Genomic DNA, 23,098 nt, shown 5'->3' with positions numbered 1-23,098 from the left:
CTTCCCCTGGGGAGGCTTTGTGATCCCTTTCTTTTGGTCACCCCCTGTGGAAGTCTTGGTCACCCTAGTCTTGACCCAATGGTCTGCCTTCTTTCCCAATTCTTGGGGAGAAATTGGTCCTAGGTCTACCAGATGCTGATGCAGTTTATCATTTGAACAATTACTTAACAGGTGTTCTTTCACAAATATATTGTACAGCCCATCATAATCATTTACACCACTGCCTTGAATCCAACCATCCAGTGTTTTCACTGAGTAGTCAACAAAATCAACCCAGGTCTGGCTCGAGGATTTTTGAGCCCCCCTGAACCTAATTCTATACTCCTCAGTGGAGAATCCAAAGCCCTCAATCAGAGTAGCCTTCATGAGGTCATAGGATTCTGCATCTTTTCCAGAGAGTGTGAGGAGTCTATCCCTACACTTTCCAGTGAACATTTCCCAAAGGAGTGCACCCCAGTGAGATCTGTTCACTTTTCTGGTTGAACAAGCCCTCTCAAAAGCTGTGAACCATTTGGTGATGTCATCACCATCTTCACATTTAGTTACAATCCCTTTTGGGATTTTCAACATGTCAGGAGAATCTCTGACCCTATTTATGTTGCTGCCACCATGGATGGGACCAAAACCCATCTCTTGTCTTTCCCTTTCTATGGCTAGGAGCTGTCTCTCTAAAGCCAATCTTTTGACCATCCTGGCTAACAGTAGGTCATCTTCACTGAGGCTATCCTCAGTGATTCCAGAGGTGCTGGACCCTCCTGTGAGAGAAACAGCATCTCTGACTATCACAGTTGGAGTCAGGACTTGAGGAGCCCTGTTCTCCCTAACTAGGACTGGAGGGGGGGAATTCTCCTCCACATCACTAGCTTCCCCCTCTGGGAGGTCATCCTCAGAGGGGTTGTTTTTGGCAAACTCTGCCAACAGCTCTTGGAGCTGTAATTTGGTAGGGTTTAAACCAGCTTTAATATTTTTTAATTTGCAGAGAGACCTTAACTCTCTCATCCTAAGATGGAGGTAAGGGGTGATGTCGAGTTCCATCACATTCTCTTCTGCATTAGACATTATGGGGGTGATTCCAACTTTGACGGGCGGGCGAGGCCGCCCGCCAAATTTCCCCCAACAGAATACCGCTACGCGGTCAGAAGACCGCCGCGGTTATTCTGTGTTTCCCGCTGGGCTGGCGGGCGACCGCCAGAAGGCCGCCCGCTAGCCCAGCGGGAAACCCCTTCCCACGAGGAAGCCGGCTCCGAATGGAGCCGGCGGAGTGGGAAGGGTGCGACGGGTGCAGTTGCACCCGTCGCGATTTTCAGTGTCTGCAAGGCAGACACTGTAAATCTTAGTGGGGCCCTCTTACGGCGCCCCTGCAGTGCCCATGCCATTGGCATGGGCACTGCAGGGGCCCCCAGGGGCCCCACGACACCCCTCACCTCCATCCTGTTCCTGGCGGTCAAGACCGCCAGGAACAGGATGGAGGTGATGGGGTCGGAATCCCCATGGCGGCGCAGCTGGATTCCTCAGGGCAGCGGAAAACCGGCGGGACACCGCCGGTTTTCCCTTTCTGACCGCGGCCATACCGCCGCGGTCAGAATGCCCTTGGGAGCACCGCCAGTCTGTTGGCGGTGCTCCCGCGGTCGTTGATCCTGGCGGTCAATGACCGCCAGGGTCAGAATGACCCCCTATGTTTCTAAAAGTTGGAATACTTTTTAAGAATCTAAAACTATCTCTAGAACTTAATTCAAACTTTTACAAAACTTTTAAACTCTAAAAGAAATGCTAACAGGGACTAACACAAGGCCCTAGCAGGACTTTTAAAATTTTTGAAAAATAGCTCAAATTTCAAAAATCAGTTTCTAATGACAATTTTTGGAATGTAGTTGTGTGATCAGGTATTGGCTGAGTAGTCCAGCAAATGCAAAGTCTTGTACCCCACTGCTGATCCACCAATGTAGGAAGTTGGCTCTGTATGTACTATTTCAAAGTAAGAAATAGCATGCACAGAGTCCAAGGGTTCCCCATAGAGGTAAGATAGTGGCAAAAAGAGATAATTCTAATGCTCTATTTTGTGGTAGTGTGGTCGAGCAGTAGGCTTATCAGAGGGTAGTGTTAAGCATTTGTTGTACACACACGGGCAATAAATGAGGAACACACACTCAGAGACAATTCCAGGCCAATAGGTTTTTGTATAGAAAAATATCTTTTCTTAGTTTATATTAAGAACCACGGGTTCAAGATTTACAAGTAATACTTCAAATGAAAGGTATTTCAGGTAGGTACTTTAGTAACTTTGAATTAGAAAAATAGCATATACAGTTTTCACATAAATGACATATAGCTATTTTAAAACTAGACAGTGCAATTTTCAACAGTTCCTGGGGGAGGTAAGTGTTTGTTAGTTTTTGCAGGTAAGTAAACCACCTATGGGGTTCAAGTTTGGGTCCAAGGTAGCCCACCGTTGGGGGCTCAGAGCAACCCCAAAGTTACCACACCAGCAGCTCAGGGCCGGTCAGGTGCAGAGGTCAAAGTGGTGCCCAAAACGCATAGGCTTCAATGGAGAAGGGGGTGCCCCGGTTCCAGTCTGCCAGCAGGTAAGTACCCGCGTCTTCGGAGGGCAGACCAGGGGGGTTTTGTAGGGCACCGGGGGGGACACAAGTCCACACAGAAAGTACACCCTCAGCGGCACGGGGGCGGCCGGGTGCAGTGTGCAAACAAGCGTCGGGTTCTTAATAGAAATCAATGGGAGACCAAGGGGTCTCTTCAGCGATGCAGGCAGGCAAGGGGGGGGCTCCTCGTGGTAGCCACCACCTGGGCAAGGGAGAGGGCCACCTGTGGGTCGCTCCAGCACAGGAGGTCGGATCCTTCAGGTCCTGGGGGCTGTGGATGCAGTGCCTTTACCAGGTGTCGGGTCTTTGAAGCAGGCAGTCGCGGTCAGGGGGAGCCTCGGGATTCCCTCTGCAGTCGTCGCTGTGGGTGCTCAGGGCGGTCAACTCTGGCTACTCACGGTCTCGCAGTCGCCGGGGAGTCCTCCCTGAAGTGATTGTTCTCCACAAGTCGAGCCGGGGGCGTCGGGTGCAGAGTGCCAAGTCTCACGCTTCCAGCGGGAAACGCGTGTTGTTTCAAAGTTGCTCCTTTGTTGCAAAGTTGCAGTCTTTGGTGAACAGAACCGCTGTCCTTGGGAGTTCTTGGTCCTTCTAGATGCAGGGCAGTCCTCTGAAGCTTCAGAGGTCGCTGGTCCCTGTGGAAAGCGTTGCTGGAGCAGTGTCTTTAGAAGTGGGGAGGCAGGCCAGTAGAGCTGGGGCCAAAGCAGTTGGTGTCTCTGTCTTCTCTGCAGGGTTTTTCAGCTCAGCAATCCTCTTCTTCTTAGGTTGCAGGAATCTAGTTTCCTAGGTTCTGAGGAGCCCCTAAATACTCAATTTAGGGGTGTGTTTAGGTCTGGGGGGCTAGTAGACAATGGCTACTAGCCCTGAGGGTGGCTACACCCTCTTGGTGCCTCCTCCTTGAGGGGAGGGGGGCACATCCCTAATCCTATTGGGGAAATCCTCCATCTGCAAGATGGAGGATTTCTAAAAGTTAGAGTCACCTCAGGACACCTTAGGGGCTGTCCTGACTGGCCAGTGACTCCTCCTTGTTTTTCTCATTATCTCATCCGGCCTTGCCACCAAAAGTGGGGCCGTGGCCGGAGGGGGCGGGCAACTCCACTAGCTGGAGTGCCCTGGGGTGCTGTAACAAAGGGGGTGAGCCTTTGAGGCTCACCGCCAGGTGTTACAGTTCCTGCAGGGGGAGGTGTGAAGCACCTCCACCCAGTACAGGCTTTGTTACTAGCCACAGAGTGACAAAGGCACTCTCCCCATGGTGCCAGCAACATGTCTGGTGTGTGGCAGGCTGCTAAAACCAGTCAGCCTACACGGGTAGTCGGTTAAGGTTTCAGGGGGCACCTCTAAGGTGCCCTCTGGGGTGTATGTTACAATAAAATGTACACTGGCATCAGTGTGCATTTATTGTGCTGAGAAGTTTGATACCAAACTTCACAGTTTTCAGTGTAGCCATTATGGTGCTGTGGAGTTCGTGCATGACAGACTCACAGACCATATACTCTTATGGCTACCCTGCACTTACAATGTCTAAGGTTTTGCTTAGACACTGTAGTGGCACAGTGCTCCTGCACTTATGCCCTCACCTATGGTATAGTGCACCCTGCCATAGGGCTGTAAGGCCTGCTAGAGGGGTGACTTATCTATACTTCATAGGCAGTGTGAGGTTGGCATGGCACCCTGAGGGGAGTGCCATGTCGACTTAGTTGTTTTATCCCCACTAGCACACACAAGCTGGCAAGCAGTGTGTCTATGCTGAGTGAGGGGTCCCCAGGGAGGCATAAGACATGCTGCAGCCCTTAGAGACCTTCCCTGGCTGGGCCCTTGGTACCAGGGGTACCAGTTACAAGGGACTTACCTGGATGCCAGGGTGTGTCAATTGTGGAAACAAAAGTACAGGTTAGGTAGGGAAAGAACACTGGTGCTGGGGCCTGGTTAGCAGGCCTCAGCACACTTTCAAATCAAAACTTAGCATCAGCAAAGGCAAAAAGTCAGGGGGTAACCATGCCAAGGAGGCATTTCCTTACACCTACTCTGCCATTTAATTGCCATGTGGGCTGGAGAATGGTTTCCTAATCAGACGGAGGCCATCGCTAGCTTCTCATGTACCACTTAAGTACCACCCAAGCTCTCGATCTTGAGAAAAAAACATCACACTTCTGTAAATATCTGGACTTCTCGGTTCAAGACAACCTAAAAGGCTAGCCTGACCAGGATGGAGACAGAAGGGTGGCGGCTGTGAGTCAGGACACAAGGTGGTGCAGAGCACCAAAGGAAAATGGGGGAATGAAGCTGCCTTTGCGGTGCAGGGGCAGCCCATTCTCCGCAGATTCCGCACACCCCCTTTTCTTTCACCACCTGCAGTTTAAGAAGTCTGGGGAGATTGAGCCTAGGGATGCAGGTCCATGCTGGTGTTAGAGACGGGGTCATGTCATGCTAACACTGCTAAGCATTGACGCTTCACACAGCGGCAAAACAATTGAGGATAATATTGCTATAGGACTTTATGTTATATTGGCAGTATCAATGTGTAAACTGCATGCCAGTGTGGCTTCAAATTAGGGGGTAAAATGGTGGCTGCTTGTCAATGATTCCGCACTTGCTAGGGCAATGCCATTGCAGATATGCACAGCTATAGCGCTTTATCCTCCAAGGTAATATGGGTACTGCATGGCTGTGGTGCTTAGACTATTGCCAGACAATGTGACTACTGGATGACTTTCAGGAATAAAACGTTCCTCTGCATGGCTAAGAGAGTGCACACTCCTCTGCCCCAAGATTCCCATAGCGAGTCTCTGGCCCATTTTGTGAGATCTTTGGCCTCAGGGCACACGACAGTCGTGTGTGTACACTGTAGGCCTCCACGGAAATCGACTGAGACCCAGAGCTGGATGTGTGGTCAGGAGTGGCAGAGCATGTGCACCCCTTTGCTCAGCGTGGCTCACGACAGTGGTGGCAGCGACTGATTATTTCACTTTTTTTTATGTTGTGCAACTTTACTCAAGCTAAGTATCAGTGCGTTTTACAAGAAAACAACACCGGAGATCATGAATCTCCTCACAGAGAAAAGGAGAACGCTGGAGATTAAGAACTGCAGTACTGTAACAGTACTGACAGAAAGAGAGGGGAGAAAGAGGATAGGGAGGCTTTGAAAATGAATAAGCAGGAGAGGGATTTGAAGAAGAGTGAGAGGGGAGTGAGAATGAGCTAGGAGCGAAACGCAGGAGAAGATCCAATAAAGACACGATCCCTCCTTCCGGTCGGCGTTTCTCCGACCACCCTATCTCCCGTGACTCGGAAGCATATGCCTGCGCATCGCTGTCCTCGTGGAGGACGTCACAGGAGACAGCAAGAGCCGAGGTAGACTCAAGTGCGCTGCTCCATAGAGGGGTGTGCGAGCATCCCACGGCCCCCGACGCATCGCAGGAAATGCCGGTGCATCAAACTTAAAGGTACAGCGCGCAGGCAAGGTTGTGGGAACCAAAATAACACTGACAGACACCAGGGAAGTGAAAGGAAATTGTACCCCATGGGCTCTGTTTTTGTTGTGCCAGCAATAAGAATCTGAGAGTAACTTCAAAGTAGCATTACTCCCCACCCTACCCTCCAGTGAACCCTACCTTATTCTTGTGCTTTGCATTTCACGTTTAGTATCTCGTTGTTTGTCTTAATCAAAGTATTTTTTTTCAAGTAGTCACACTGGCTGGCCTATGATTTAATGATACCTGCTAACTCTGCCAAGCTACCCGGTGGACATACGCTAAAGGCATCTTCCAGTTAATCCATTTTAGGTCCATGAGTACCTAAGTCCCAGCACATGAGAGAGGATTGCCACACTTTGAAGCCCGGTAACCGGGATTGTGTTTGGATTCCTGAAAACGTTCTCATAATGGCAATCATGCTTTATGTGTGGGCACAATATGAATAGAGAAGTGCAATGTGCGCAAGTGAGTTAGGAACATTAATAAAGAGATAGCCCTATTTACTGTCTCTACTTATCACTAGAGGGGGAAGCAGATGAAAGACAGCAGATGCCAGGCAAATCCATGCTGATGGCTCTGACGGTTTGACAGGACATGATATAGTGGAAGGATGAACTCTGCCTGGGGCGTTTAATTGAGAGTAGATTTTAAATAATATTAGTCCAACTATATGAGTTTCGATTTATTTTCTAGAATATAATGTGTTATTATATTTTACCTTGTTATTATTGTGTAAAAGCAAATCGCATTAAACATTGATAATTTTACACCCCAGAGGTAACGCAGCCTGCAGCTTATGGCAGCAATAAAAAAGCTCCTGTGTTTCACAGGGACCCGGTAGTGACGTAGACAGACAAGGTCAACGACGTAGACAGACAAGGTCAACGACATATTAAATTGTTTCAGTAGGAGGACGTCTGGATCTAGAAAGGGATGCCTAGCGTCATGTGTTTTACAGTTCCCTTTCTGGGCTGCGCGCTCTCACGGGGGAGGGAGCTCTAGCCCTTGTTTGGACGGAGTATCGGTGCTACCCCGACTCTGCACCTTCTTCCACTTCCCCGGGCGCACCATGCCCCTCCCCCCACACCCCCACTCCCCGCACCACATCACCACTGCTTCGCCAACATTTCACATTACTGAAGCATGCGTTCGCATAAGAAATCAGTCAGGCCCATTTAGGAAACAAATACATTTATTATATAAAAAGAGCGACACAATCAAAAGTACAGGAGTGGTACAGTGGAGTCCAAAAGCAAACACACCTTTCCTTCAAATACTTCCGTACCCTCGGGTTGGATTCGTGGTGATATAAAACAGAGGTAACACTGGAGTCACACCTCGTCATTTTGAGCGGACCGACTGGTTTTTGGGATGCAAAATGTAAAATTTCGACCAATGCATGCATTTTGTAAGAAAATACCGATGTCATCTGGCCTACATGTGAACTGCATTATCATCGAATCTGAATATTGCCTGACAGGTGCGTACATCAAAGTGCCAGTAGCACTGGAGAAGAGTCAGGCACTTGAAAGCATCAGAAAACAGAATTTCGTTTGCTCTCTCCCCATGTTAACAGCCCCCTCGGTAATCTCCTGATCTGTCTGTAGCAGAGTCCACCCTGTTTTGATCCTTGTGCTGGCGAGAACCTCGGTAAAATATTCTCCAAATAAAAGTGAATGGCTTCTGGGTGGATATCTGGCGTGGTCGTTGTCCATGTACTCCCTCAAAGCCAGTTTGGCATCAGTGGGTACACCGAGAGGGGAAGTAACATGTTTCGTTCAGATTAGCTAACCAGCGAAAAACAAACGAACACCCGACATGGGTCTTGCTTTTTCAGCTCTGTTTACACTGCCCTCGGATACATCTGTTAGAATGCGCAGCTGTCGATTTCAAGTAAACCACGTTTTAGCTCTGGCTTAGTTTATTTTACAGTTGTCTCGAAATGCTGGTCGGCTTAGGCATTCATACAAAGGTTACATTGTACATTGTTGTACATTGTTTAGGTTACACCTTCTTAGTAAGGGAGCTGGAGAATAACATGTTATATACTACTGCCTAATTTAACGTCTGGCACGGATTACACAATCAGTACAAACTGGTCTGTGTACTTGAACTGCCCACCAAAACCTTTGAGTACCCGACACTGAAATCTATGGGAGGTACGAAACACGTGGCACCCCACCAAACTCAGCCCAGAGCCTTGAATCGAACCAATGTACTGGCACTTCAGGGGAGCTGCACAGACACATAAAAGTCTCCTTGTATTCCCACAAATCCTCCTAATAATCTCCCGCACACCCTCATGGACTAGTAATAACGGTGTCATTTCTCTTTCCAGCTGGCACAGTGCTTCACTTCAGTCGCCCCCATTTTGGCACATTTTGTCCAAGAGGTACATCTCTCATGTGTAAAATGTTCTTTAGACTATCAGGCCAAATGCTCATATGAGACAACAACACTGAGAGTGACAGTCCTGAAGGTGAGTATTCTGGCATAAATATATGCACTTGAGGTAGTATTACGGATATGCCCAAGGCCTCCCTTAAACCTGGTATTACATTTGGGCAGCCGCTTTTGTCAACCTTAACATCTAAATTCGTACGTTCAGTGAGAATCTGCGTTTTACTTTCACTGTCAATCAGCACCTCCTGGTAGGAGAGAGGGCCCATAAAGGCCCATAATCCAATATTATTTACATTTTGTCCAATACTGGGAAGGGAAAGGAAAGTGTCTCCAGTGAGGAAAGTCATTGTTCCAAATTTAATGCTGAAGCGCTCCTGTCCAGCTTGTTGCATTTGGAGACTTCTCGCTTAAAAAAAATCGGGGTAAGGAGAATTTGCTCCTGGGTTTTGATGTCTATCTTTCAAGTGCTCTTTTTGCCATCGTCCCAGATTCATCTAATTTTGCAGGATATACCTCTTGGACTGATGCCACGCACAGCTAACCATTGTGGGAAGCCTGTAATGTTAAAGTGACCCTTAGTTATAGGTCACCTGGGGAACTTAAAATGTACATTTCTCCTCATGAATGCAACAGAAAGGTGACACCCTGGTTGGCTGTGGTCTTGCTCTAGATTTGTAGCTTCATATATAATTAACAATCAGCCTCAGAGTTCCTTTCTAGAGACAAAGTCCATCATACACAGGGCCTGCCATAGTTGGGACCTTGACCATTAACTCCTGGACATCAGCTCCTCATGGAACATGGTAGTGTTAGTGATTTTTGGCTATTTTGAGTCTATCTCAAACAACGCTTCCAATGTGGCTCTGAAGCTGGTGTTGAGCACACAAGGAGTTAAGTCCAGAAGGAGTGGTTATTCCTAAAGCTCGAGACCAGTAGTACAGTCCAGCTGCATCAATGGATTCAAAGACACTTCTAGTGACGCCAGATCCATGGTCGGAGCCCCTCAAACTTCTGTGGAGTGTTCAATGACACTGCAAGGCAAACAAATAAACAATATACATTTAGTTACAGTAGCAGCATTCCCACTCACATGTTCACTATTCACAACCACCTTCTGTAGATCCTGGCTCTAATTCCTGAGCAAGATCCCAGGCCGTCATCCTGCCTCTGCTGCTCTTATTTATGGCCACCTACAGTTCTCTGCATCTACTCCACTTTCTGATGTGTCATCTGTACACATGGTTGTCCTGCCTGTTTCTCTTCTCTGTAGCTCTTCATTAGGATTGTTTATTGCCTGTAATGTGTAATCCTCATACTGCTATTCCTGGTTTGCACAATATTTCCTGCCTTAATATCACTACTTTTTCTGTTTCTCCTGCCATTTTCTTATGTCTATTCCTCGTTTCTAATACTGTTTCTAGTTCAGTTCTCCTTTCTATTTTCTATGCCAGTCTGTCCATTTTTAGTATTTATCCAAAGTTCCACTGTTGGTTTCATCCACCTATTATTCTTTCGTCTACTTCTTCCTAACCAATTCACCATCTTCTGCAGCTCCTATTGCAATCTCTTTTCTCTATAGACCATGCTGGCATTTTTCCTGTGTCTATTCTTTCTCTTTTCTCTCTTGCTATTACTTCTGGTTGTCCTGTGGTTCAAAGGCTATTAGCTATCATTTACTCATGGATTACCAGCAGTAGGGCGTGCTTACTCATGAAAATATGTTTAGTGATTTCTTCCATGCTTAAGCTTCTATTGCTCTTTCTCAAGTTAATCGCATGTATGCCTGAAGTAAGACAAAACTGGTTACAGAACAATTCTTCGTGAATCAGGCCTGGCTTTCCAGTTGTAATTCACATCCAAGACAAGAGTAAGACACAACACTAAATAGAAGTGGCATTGTAACTCAGATATGTAGGTTTAATTTTAACGACACAGATGAAAAGCACAGCTACTCACAGAACACGCTCTGTGACTCATGTAAATATGTTCAGATATCTTTGACATGTAAGACAGGAGTAAGAGACAACTACTTAAGGAAAAAGCTTTGTGAATCAGATAAGGATGTTCAAGTGTAATTCACATCTAAGACAGAAGTATGACAATTGTTACAGAAAAGGTCTGGTGAATAAGGTGAGGGTAGTCAAGTGTAATTCACATGCAAGACAGAAGTAAGAAAACTGCTCACAAAAAAGGCTTTGTGAAACAGGTAAGGGTATTGAAATATATTTTGCATCTAAGACATACATAATACAGCTGCTCACAGAAAAGTCTTGGTGAATCAAGTAGGGATATTCAAGTGTAATTCTCATCTGAGACAGAAATCGCAGCTACACACAGAGAAGGCTTTCTTCCTGAGTCAGGTGATGATCTTCAAGACTACTTAAATCCCCAGAAAGAAGTTGGACACAACTCATAGAAAAAAGCTTTGTGGATCAGGTAAAGATATTGAACTGTAAATCACATATTGGGCAAAAGTTAAGCACAAATAACAAGTTACTTACCTTCACTAATGCCATATCTGGTAGAGACCATGTCTAGCAGCAGATTCCATACCTTTGAATATCCTTAGACGTCAAACTGGATACGGAAGATTTTTGACCAGTACCCCTCTGTGCTGGTAGGTGGCCTCATTTGGCTCTGCATCAGTGGCATCTGCCTCAGAAGTGACTTGCACGGTACCTAAATATGCGCCACCTCAGCGCACTGACGTCAGTTACTTCAGTGACTTTCCATGCCAGGAGCGCAGAGCCACAATGAGAACTGACCAGTGGCGTGGAAAAGAGTAAGACCCCAAAAAGGGTTCCCCTTACACGTGAACCAGTATGCAGAGTGGGGAGGGTCAGAAGGGAATCTGTAGCTAAATAGAGTCTCTACCAGATAAGGCATTACAGAAGGTAAGTAACTTGTCCATCCGATAGTGACTTCTGGCCACAGATTACTTACTGTTGAATAGATAACCAAGCAATACCTCCTTGGAAGTGGGTCTGCAAACTCAGTTACACCAAAAAGTCCTGCAGGACCAAATGAGTGAAATGCCCATCACGACGGACTTGACTGTACGTGTAGTAATGTTTTGTGAACTTGTTCAGTGATGCCCACGTTGCTGCTTGACAGGTGTCCAGGAGAGGAACACAGTGCTAATGCAGTGGTCATAGCCTTGGCTCTGGTAGAGTGAGCCTGCAAGCTCTCAGGGGGCTGTTTCTTGGCTAATGCATAGCAGATCTTAATTCACAGGACAATCCACTGTGAGGTGGTTCTGTTCTGTATAGCTTTACATTTCTTTGCTCCCACATAGCCCATACCCGGAACTAGAACCCGGAGTGGAACAACAATGCTTTTTTTGGGTCCAAGTGGTGGAATCTCTCCTCTTCTTTGGAGGGCTGAGGTGGAGCAAAGAAAGTAGGCAGGGTGATGTTCTGGTGTACATGGAATGGAGTCACAACCTTTGGAAAAAAGGAGGCACGCGTCCTAAGAACCACCTTGTATGGGTAAGAAGTGGTATATGGATGGTGCGCAGAGAGCACTTGTAGGTAGCTGACCCCCCTGACTAATGCTATAATCAATAAAAAGGCAGTTTTGATTGTTAACAGCCTAAAAGGGCAACTTTGCAAAGGCTCAAATCAGGCACACACCAAAAAGGTGAGGACCAGGTTAAAGTTTCACTGAGGCATGATGAAGGACATAGGTGCAAAACGTGTTGCAGGCCTTCAAAGAACCTAGACACAACAGGTGACTTAAAGAGAGAAGGCTGGTCCAGCAACCACAAGAATTCCCAGATGGCAGAAAGGTAACACCTAACTGTGCCCAAAGCAGAACCCTGCTGGGCCAAAGGCAATGCAAATAAGAGAAGTTGTGAGAGTGGCGCAGATAGGGGTTCAACGTTGTGGGAAGCACACATGAAACAAACCTCTCCCAACAGCAAGAGTTTACTGACTTGCTGGAGGGCCAGCAAACATCACATACTTAGGAAAGGAAGGTTGAAAGCTATCAACTGTTGCCACTCAATCTCCATGCATGCAGGTGGAAGGTGCACACATTTGGGTGCAGAACCTTCCTCTGTTGCTGCAACCCAAGATCCTCCTGAAAAGGGAGCCTGACTAAAGGACCTATGGTCATGCTCAACAGCTCAGGATACCAGACTCTCAGTGCCCAATCAGGAGCCACAAGAATGACTAGGGCCTGGTTGTTCCTGATCTTAAGAACTCTGGGCAGGTGAGGTATGGAGAAAAGGTGCAGAGGAAGCCAGAGCTCCACTCAAGACAAAAGCTGCCTTGAACCTCCAGTGCACAGAACTGCTGACATTGCACATTCTCTGTGGTGGCGAACAGATCTAACCAAGGCTTTCCCAACTGCTGAAAGAAACTGTCCATCACCTCCGGGTGGATTTGGAATTCATGATCTGCTAGGCGTCTCTGGCTGGGTTTGTCCGCTCTGTCCTTCAGAGAACCCGGCAGATGCTGTACCACCAGGAAAATGCACTGACGTTCCAGCTCCATCCAGATGCATTATCAGATTTTAATGCAGATCACAATCTATCGGGAGGTGGTCCGTTTCGGGCAGAGACGTCCCCTTCTTTGCTCCGACATACCCCACAAAGAGTTGGTCGTCCCCTTTTTTATACGGTTAAGGCAGAAACATAACACTGTTTTTTGGGTCCAGTCGGTGGAGTCAATCCTCTTCCTTAGAGGGATATGGCAGAGCGTAAGGGTGATGGACTGGCTTACATGAAAGTGCGTGACAACTTTCATCAGGAAGGAAGCTCTAGTGCGAAGAAACAGCTTGTCTGGAAAGATGTTTAGGTACGGAGGCTTAGATGACAAAGCCTGGAGTTTGCTGACCCTTCAGGCAGATGTTATAGCCACTAGAAAGGCTGTCTTGATGGTAAGCAGCATGAGAGGACAGTTATGCAGTGGATTAGAAGTAGAGTATATCACAAAGGTGAGTGCCAGATTGAGGCCCTACTGAGGGATGATGAAGGGTGAGAGTGAAAACATGTGTTCAAGACCTTTCAAAAACCTATTCACAATAGGGGATTTGACAGGGATGACTGATCTGACACCCACAGAAAGGCTGGGATGGCAGAAAGATAGCCATTTAAGGTGCCCAAAGCAGAGCACTGCTGGCCAAGAGAAAGAATAAACAGAAGTATCTGAGAAGGGATCAATCTGTCTTTCTACACACCATGCCACAAACTTGCCCCAGTGGCAGGCATATAACATCCTAGTGGAGGGACACCTCTGCCAAGATAACATAGCAGATTTTGGGCTTAAGGTCGAAAGCTGCCCGTTGTTGCAGTTCACTCTCCACGTATGTAGGCGGAGCGTTGCCATGTCTGGGTGGAGAACTCTCCCCTGCTGCTGCGACAGGAGATTCTACCGAAGGGGCAGCCTGATTGGAGGACCAAGGACCAATGACCATGCTAAACAGCTCGGGAAACCAAACTCTCTGAGCCCATTCCGGAACCCCAAGGATGATTTGGGCCCAGTTATTCCTGATCTTTTTGAGTACTCTGGGCTGGAGTGGCATGGGTGGAAAGGTGTACAGGAGGCCTCAGCTACACTTGAGATGAAAAGTGGCTCCAAGCAAGAGCTGCCTTGGAAACTCCAGCACTCACAACTGCAAACATTGCACATTCTCAGTGGTAGCGAACTGATCCAACCAAGGCTCTAACATCTGCTGAAAGAGACCATACACAACTTCTGGATGGGGAGGTCATTTGTGATCCACTAGACATTTTGGCTGATTTTGTCTACCCTGGCATTCAGAGAGCCCGCCAGGTGCTGGACCACAAGGGATATGCCCTGACATTCCAGCCATGTCCAAAGGAGCAGTGCCTCTTGACAAAGGGTCCACAACCCCACCCTGCCATGTTTGTTGCTGTACAACATGGAGATGGCGTTGTACATGAACACTTGCACCAGCCTTCCCATGATCAAAGGAAGAAAGGCTTTTAATGCCAAGCAAATCACCAAAGGTTTCAACAGGTTTATTGTGAAGCTTGGACTGCACCAGAATCCCCTGCTCGCCACCTTTTCCAGATGGCAGCCACATCCTTAGGAGTGATGCATCTGATACTGCAGTCAACTCTGGTTGGGGAAGAGAAAGGGGTCTGCCACTGACCAAATCGCGGTTTGTTAGCCACCACTGCAGGTCTTTTGCACTTCCCTCCAAGATCTGGAACATGAGAGAGGTTTCCCTGATGCTGTGCTCACTGGGCTTTAGGTTCAACTGCAGAGCCATTTGGAATGTGTCACCTGCAGGATGCAGGAGACCTTGAGGACCAAAAGCCTCAGAGTCAGACTCACCGAAATCCAGGATAGAGGCTGAAACATCAGTATTATAGCCTGAATATCCTGGACTGGCCGCTTAGGAGGATAGGCCTGAAATTGCATTTTGTCCAGAACAGCTCAGATGAAAGAGAGAGTCTGAGAGGGAGTCAGGTGTGACTTCTGCATGTTAATAGTAACCAGTGAGTGCAGGAGGTTCGCTGCAGTCCGTAAGTGGGTGACGAATACCCAGGGCAAGCCTGCCTTCAACAGCCAGTCATTGAGGTAGGGCAAGACTGAGATCCCTGGCCTCTGCTGATGAACTGCGACCACCACCATCACCTTCGGGAACACCTGAGCGGTGCTGGTAAGGTCAAAAGGTAGGAGAGCAATCTGAAAGTGCTTGTGGCCCAATGTAAACCACAGTTAGTGTCTGTGGGCCAGCAGGATGGGCACGTGGAAATAGACATCCTGCAAGCCCTAGATCTAGGGCAGACAAAACTTGAGCAAGTGTGAACATTTTTAATTTCTCCTTCTTTAACAAGATGTTAAGAAGGCAAAGATCTAGGACAGGACGAATGCCTCTGTCCTTCTTTGGCACCATAAAGTAGCTAGGCCAAGAGAGCCTGCACGTCTTCATGGAGCAAGGAGAGATAGTTCTCCATCAGCCAATCATAAGTAGATGGCATAAGTGGAGGGGGTATCACAAAGAGGAGGGAGTAGTTCTTTAATACCCAACGGTCTAATGTTACAACCCACCAGTGGGAGAGGAGAGGGCATATCCTGCCTCCCATTGGGTGCCTATGATTGTTTGAGGGCAGACTAAAGAGGTTTGGAGGCAGTGGCTGCCGGAGGGTAGTGAACTGACCTGACCATCGGCTACTTGTCCCAAGTGGACGCTGGCACCTATGTCCTCGGCCACAAAAAGGCTGAGAAGCCTGTTGGTGGTGGTGGCGGGAAAGGTTTTGGAGCAGTTGAAGACTCCTTCTGTTGCCACGAAAGGTGAAGTGGGGTTGACGAGAGCCTATAGACAAGACCAAGGACCTGGCTGTAGCCATGCTGTCCTTGAAGTGCTCCAGCACTGAATCCACCTTTTCTCTAAAGAGGTGAGAGCCATCAAAGGGCATGTCCATGAGGAAAGCCGGGACATTTGAAAAGCCAGATGTTCTCAGTCGTGTGTGGTGCTGTGAAATAATAATGAATGATGATGAACGTGCTATACCTAGCCAGTCAGTCATGTGAAGTCCACACCTGTTGGAGATCTTTGCTGCATCTCTCCTGTCGGCAACAGCCTCAGAGAGTATAACCGAGGCATCCTCTGGCACCCCAGGCAGCACTTGTGCAACCGTATCCCATAGTGTATTGGATTTACGGCCCAATAGGCATGTGGTGCTCACTAATTGCAATGCCAGGCTGGTGGAAGAAAACATTCTCTTTCTCAAGGTGTCCAGCCTCTTGGATTCCCTAACCTGTGTGGCAGTACGGAATGTGCCAGTGTGAATGTAGGATGAGGAGGCTTGGACCACCAAGCTCTCTTGGGTGGGATGCTGGCTAAGGAGACTGGGATCCACAGGAGCAGGGTGATGGCAGCAGGTATTCGTCCTATTCAAGGAGCCCCTGTGCAGGGCTTGGACCAGGCCCCAAGTAGGATGTGGTAAGGGCTTTGTTGAATAGGAGTAAAGGTTCAGAGGTGATGACTCCCGGCTGCAGCACCTCTGTTCAAGACGTTAGTCATTACTACATCTGAGTGTAAGCTAAGGTCCAGGACCGCAGCTGCCCTGCACATCACCATAGCAAAAGAGGCTCCCTCTGCCATAGCCAAAGTAGGAGAGGACACCAGGCCAGTGTCAGGTGAGGTGTCCAACCCACTCGCCTCACCAAGGTCCCTTTAACAGTTTTCCTACTTAACTTGATCTTCTCCATTAGGGTCTATAGACCCCTCCCAAACATCTCCCTCAAAAGGCCTATCCATCTAATAAAGCACTGGCTCTGCTCTGAGAAGGATGTCTTCAGTCGTCTCTGTGAGACACCCATCCGGTTCTGTGTCAGAGTCGGGAATGACGATGGGGAAGGCGCCGCCTATGGGCATTGGTGCGGGAGGCATCGGCACTGGAGCGAGAGCCCAGGAATGTCTCAGTCTTCCTGGTGGCTCCACTCTGGATCCGGCAGAGGATCCTAGGGGCCCAACCGGCGCTTGAAGGCCAAGCTGCCAGCGTGGTCCCAGTAGGGGCCCCTCCTATGCCCATGGGTCGTGAAGGTGCTTCAGAGGGCTGGATCTGGCTGCCCAAAGATAAGGTGCATGGCCGCATACAATTCTTTAAGCTGGAAGGTGCTCGGCCAGGATCTGTGACAATCTAGGAAGTGCGGAGTGCACCCAGAGATAGGCCCCACCGACTCCTATGGCCTAGAGTGTCAACGCTCCCTTGTCTCATCGGATGATGTCGACAGACAAGGGGAAGTCGAAGAATGTTTGCCTGACTTCTTGTGCCTATGGGACTTCCCCGACATCCCTGATGATTTGCAGTGCAACACGGAACATCTGAAACAACTATGCGAGCAGTCCTGGGACCTGCCGAGTGAATGGGACCTTGAGTGCTGCAGAGTCGATCGCCGCCAGGCGGCAAGGAGCTTGAAGAATCACTTCCTTAGCGTCTTTGGGTGCATGGCATATCAGTCTTCACCCGCGTTGGAGTCATGTCCCAGCATCAGGCACCACAAACACACCAAATGGAGGTCTGTCACCGACATCTGCCTATGACAGGGCCCACATGTTTTGAAACCAGCTGGCTTCTTGGGTGATATCCTCACACTAGGGGATGAAATATAACAAAAAAAGCTGACAAAAAGTCGAAAAAGGCAAGTCAAAAAATTATTGAGGGTTAGCTCAATCTGGCTCAGCGCTAACTGGTGTGGAAATGAAAGAACTGACAGCAAGCTGAGGTGGTGCCTATATAATTACCGCACACATCACTACCAGGCCGGACACAGCCAACAACGCGATGTGTAGCTGAATGATGCCACCTACTGGCATGCAGGGGTACTGCTCGAAAATCTCCTGGATCCAGCCTGAGACTTGGGGATATTCAAAGGTAAGGAATCTGCGGCTAGAAGCATCTGATGCTCACCACAAGGGCTTTGTGACTTAGAAAAGGATATTATGGTGTAGTTCATGTCTAAATTAGAAGTAAGACACACGCACTCAAAGAAAATGCTTTGTGAAACAGGTAAGGTATTTAGGTGTAATTGACATTTAAGATAAGAGTAATAATCAAACGTTTATGTATCCAGTGTGGGGAAGTGAATAAGGATTAGCGGAGTGGATAAGATTCTTCCTGGAAAAGTATGTTTGAAAAATGGGGGAAATTTGAAAGCACTGAAAAAAGTAACACTAAAATGAGCAGACGAAATCATAAAAATGTTGCCAGGAGTGGCTGTGACGTACTCTTTTAGTACAAGTTACTCCCGAATTTCAAGGATAAATCACAAGTAATCGAACAGTAAGTTACAGTAAAATCTTTAAGAATCAGACTCAAACTGTTTTAGCACACCTGGCCCAGTTTAATGAGCAGTACTAGGCTACGTTTGGGTTGGTTAGTGGCCATGAGTTCTCCACCAAATGGTTATTCTGCATTCTCAGGAAAGAACTGTGCAACCTGGAAGCACTCTTGGTTCACCCTGATAAGAATATAAAACAATTGGAACTGGTGTTTAAATTCTCCCCCAAAAATGTACTGAAATGTTAAATGGTTCATTTTAAAGCACTATTTGAGATTTGCACCCACTGTTTCAGGCAATTCACACTAGAGTAGCAGAGTCCTGTTAGTGCATACATCGATTCTACCCAAAACATAATTTTGAAATATGCCGTAAAGTCACTACTTTAATCATGAAATACGACTGAAATTTTCACTACAGTTAATGCTTTGCACCGAATGCATCATAATAACATATTCACTGAGATTATAGCTCTATGCCAAAAATATGAGTTTGAAAAATGTAGTAATTTATTAAATTTCGAGGCTGCAAAATATTTGTTTGAAACATTCATCAAAATTATTGATTTGGGTACAAGGAATTAGCTTAGAATATGTAGGAAACGGCAGATTCGGTTTCAAAATTTAAGATATTAGTCAACTGATCGTTTTTTCACAAAATATTTATCTGGCATTGTCCTTGAAATTTTTGAAAGGTGACAAAAAGCAATCTTAGAATACTCAGATAAAATACTGATTTGACCCCAAAAAATAATTTTCGAATATTAATTAAATTATTGACTACCCACTCTAAAACCAGATCTTACCTGTCACAACTGAGAATGAAGGGTGTCCATGCTGTGGGCAACTCTGACTCGTCTGGTGGCGCCCTGCTGTAATGTTTTCAGTTTAATTATGTTTGACATTCGGACCAGGTTAGTAAAGCTTTTGTAAAACTTATCATTTTAAAACAGTTCCATGGAACTACTTGAGGGTGCCCTCCAAGGAGGGACAGTTATGATTTTGAGTCGGACGTCTTGGCTTTATCAGTGTCTATAGGTAGTCCTTCGTACAATGGTCCCAGTGCACTTCAGTTGTGAATAGTAACATCTCTTTTTTTCTGACACAAATACCCTTCTTGAAAAGTTCTAATGTTGGGGATCCTGTTAATAGCCTTGCATAGTCACCCACAAACCCTTCTCCCAGCCTCATTCTCATCTCCTCCCCCACACCATCCATGAACCCCATTTCTCAGCCTTTATCCTCATCCTCTTTTAATAGCCCACACCACATCCTCAACAGTTTCTACCAGGCCCCACCCTCAACCCCTTCCTTAGGTTACAGCCTCAAAATCTCCCCAAACCTGCCATAATTAACCTCTCCTGCCAGCCTCCAACGCCTTCTTCAATTGTCACAATTCACCTTCTTCAGTTGTACCTCATAATTCGCATGATCTCTTCTTTTACTCGCTCACATTGTCCAGCTACGGACACTCTGTGTTAACAAACACCAAAAACACATTTACCTCTAATTCCATATGTTTATTCATAGTTTCTCCAACCCTAAATCTATCTTTTTCATGACAAATCTCTTTCTCTCCCCCTCTCCTGTCTATCTGTTGAATACTGGTGGTAAGAGCCCCACACACTGCAGAGTGAAGCTGAATCAGGTCAAAATAGTGCCCACTCATATGTCTATACAGATGAGACAACAGCAGGGAAAATGTACTGTTCTGGGTAAAGTGAGAAGGGGGGAAAGGATAACCTTAGACTAGGATCTGTGGAAGACAGCCTTGTGAATATATTAAAAACCTTTCACCAAATACAGTAAAATAAGAATTCTAGGATATCATTCAGAGTTGGAAGGGAGGGTCTGTGTAATGAACAGCCGGCAGAGGCGAATATCCCTGTAGTAAGGTACATCAGTAGAACACTGCACTATGGTTGAGGCTATCTGGAAAGAAAAAGCATCTGGAGCGACAGAGGATGGGTTGTAGGTGTCTGATAGTGTGGTGCTGTGTGTGAGCTGATACAGCTGGCATGATGGCCACGATGGAGATATGGCATGCTGAAGGGAAATGCATGAGATGTGGTAACAGATGTGGTGCCAGATGAGGTCTCTGGAAAGGGAGGAAAGGGACGTGAATATGGCTCATGGCTGAATACACCTGGGAAACAGAGAACATGGACAAGATCGGAAGCCATCACTTTACTTGATTTCCGCCCGCCACCCAGCGGGGATGTCTTAATGGCCACCACGGCGGATACAACTTGGCGGACAGCAATGAGGGACAAAGTTACCTATGAATACCTCCAATGTAACTCAAGATGTATGCATCACGAAGACAAGATGGAAAGAGAAGACTGCTGCAAGTTAGCTTATGTTGAAGAGAGCAGTTGTGAGCATGTTGATACAATACCTTAATTTTTATCCAAGCTGTGCTGCATAAGCGTGAAATATTCTGTCGAAACCCTAGTTTTTGAGGTTGCGTCTATGGTTGTGATTGGACATGTCTGCTGTTGTAGGGACCGTGACATGCAGACACATGGCATTTCTGTGTTGTGCAGTATGTGTGTTCAGTGTCCTGTCTTAGATATCCAGTTGAGAGTTTGTGTAGTTTGTCTATGACCACAATGGTTCCAGAAAAGCAGGAGTAACACTGGAGAACAACCAAGTAAGGAAATGAGCGGGGACAATGGATAGTAACTATAAAAGGGACACTTGAATGGAGAAACTGTAAAGTACAATGGTAACTGGAAGAAGCAATTCCTGTGTGAAGTGTTGGGAGAAAAGCAGATAACTGATAGAACAAAAGATGACAAGAACTGTTGGGAACAGACGAGAGAAGGAACTGCCTTGATGAAGTAAAATTAGGGCCTGACTGGAAAGGAGGAAAGGAGGCACTTCTTGGGCGTAGGAGAAGGACCCACAGGAAAGGGTAACTATAAAATGCTAGTGCAGAAGCAACCCCTGACTGAAGACAGATGCCCTAGAATGGACGATCACACTACCATCACCAAATATTGGGGGTCATTCCGACCCTGGCGGTTCAAGACCGCCAGGGCCGCGAATGATGAAAGCACCACCAACAGGCTGGCGGTGCTTCCATGCCCATTCTGACTGCGGCGGTAAAGCCGCGGTCAGAAAACCGGGTCCGGCAGTTTCCCGCCGGATTTCCCCCGGCTGGGCGAATCTGCCATGGCGGCGCTGCAAGCAGCACCGCCATGGGGATTCTGACCCCCTTACCGCCAGCCTGTTTCTGGCGGTTGTCACCGCCAGGAAGAGGCTGGCGGTAACGGGTGTCTAGGGGCCCCTGGGGGCCCCTGCACTGCCCATGCCTTTGGCATGGGCAGTGCAGGGGTCCCCTAACAGGGCCCCAGCCTGCTTTTCACTGTCTGCCTAGCAGACAGTGAAAAGCGTGACGGTTGCAACTGCACCCGTCTCACACCTGCAACACCATGTGAAAAAAAAGAAAATGGGTGTGGGAAGGTTGAGATCTAGGCACTGAAGGCATGGTATTTATTTACAAATGTATCTCTACATGGGGATTTCAGAGCATAACTGCATCAAGTAATTTTTTTCTGAGGTTTAGCTGGAGTTCGAGTTTTTTCTACTAAACGCCTTTTACACAGAAGTAGAAAGCATGCCAAGAAGGCTTACAGTACATCAAAAGTATGGAGTAAAATCAGAGAATGCAAAAAACTCTTAAAGGGAAGGACAGAAGAGCCAGTCCAGTGCATCTTTTTTGTATGGAGTAGGTTAAAGAGTTATACTCGAAGGGGAATAATTGCAGTCGACCTGGTACATGTTATGTTTGGACATGAACGAGGGTTCAGGAGCTGTGTCTCTGAAGGACAGGGAAGACAGTCTGAGAACCTGTTTTTTTGACAAAGCAGATTAGGAGGGAGAAGCTGTGACTATGAAGTACATGGGTAGCCAGATCTGGGCATCTGTGTGATCGGGTGAGGCGTGGGTCTGGGTTCAGAAATGCCTATAAAGCCTGCTTTGTACATTTCTTGCCTGTGTATTTTTTCTGACTTCTTTACTTCACAGCACACACATATCTCATCCATAGCTACGAACAGCTTTAGAAAGTTCCAGATGACAGAAGATGTTACTGTAATAAAGTCTACTGTTCTACACACTACTACTAGGCCTGGGTGATTGCTTTCAAATGTGACCTGTGAATCTTCAGTGCCCTTTCGAAGAGCTTTGAGTGAATGGTAGGACTGGTCATGTGAGTCCGAGATGCACGTTTTTAAAGTAGGAAAGTGGATTAATATGTGGTGTGATTGTGAGACCTCACCATGTAATAATGTCACAATTTCAAAAAGGTCCAGTAGGGTTCTTTTATAAAACCTCTATCTTGTCCTGGGAAGCTGTAGCACACAGAAGTCAGGCTTAATCAAAGGAACAAGTGTAAAGCATTTAAAAATACCAAAACAGTCAATATGTAAGAAACACAACACAATACATCTGACACCAATTTATAAAAATATGTTATATTTGTATCTTTAAGTAGAAAACAAAGCAACAAAAATCATGTGAGAGACACTGCATTAAATCAGTGTAATAAATCGTTGTAAGTAGCTTAGCAGTTTTGAGCCATCGGGCTAAAACAGCTACTAGAACTCTTTTGGAAGGGCCACAACAGGTTGGGGTTCAATCACAGGGACCACTGAGAGAGACTTACCTATTGCGTCCAGCAGTCTCAGGGTCGTCACTTTATTTTTATCCCTTACCACAGTCCAACAAAGAAGTGGACCTCATGCTGGCAATCAAGGATTCTGAGGATGCTGAAGAAGTGGGCTTCCCCTGGGTTCACTAATGTCAGGGGTTGTCTCTGGTTTCAGGACTTAATCTCCCATGATACATTAGTGGGGTCCAGT

The 23,098-nt window shown here is 47.0% G+C and overlaps 1 protein-coding gene across 4 annotated transcripts in view; it reads right to left on the bottom strand.

Moving 5' to 3' along the window:
- Positions 1 to 7,241: 7,241 nt before the first annotated feature.
- The window catches only part of ANO9 (anoctamin 9), a 386,417-nt gene continuing 370,560 nt past the window's right edge, over positions 7,242 to 23,098 (bottom strand). For 2 of the 4 annotated variants that reach the window (XM_069223191.1, XM_069223193.1), the window contains 2 exons: positions 19,037 to 19,102; positions 7,242 to 9,501 (listed from right to left, as the gene is read on the bottom strand). In XM_069223191.1, the coding sequence (XP_069079292.1) occupies positions 9,474 to 9,501; positions 19,037 to 19,102 (94 nt within the window). In that variant the 3' untranslated portion in view covers positions 7,242 to 9,473. The remainder of the gene's footprint in view (positions 9,502 to 19,036; positions 19,103 to 23,098) is intronic. The other 2 variants (XM_069223192.1, XM_069223194.1) reach the window with 2 other exon arrangements.

Source organism: Pleurodeles waltl, chromosome 3_1 (genome assembly GCF_031143425.1).
Source record: "Pleurodeles waltl isolate 20211129_DDA chromosome 3_1, aPleWal1.hap1.20221129, whole genome shotgun sequence".
Lineage (NCBI taxonomy): Eukaryota > Metazoa > Chordata > Amphibia > Caudata > Salamandridae > Pleurodeles > Pleurodeles waltl.
Note: the sequence above shows the minus strand (reverse complement) of the source record. Positions and strands in the feature narration are given on the sequence as shown.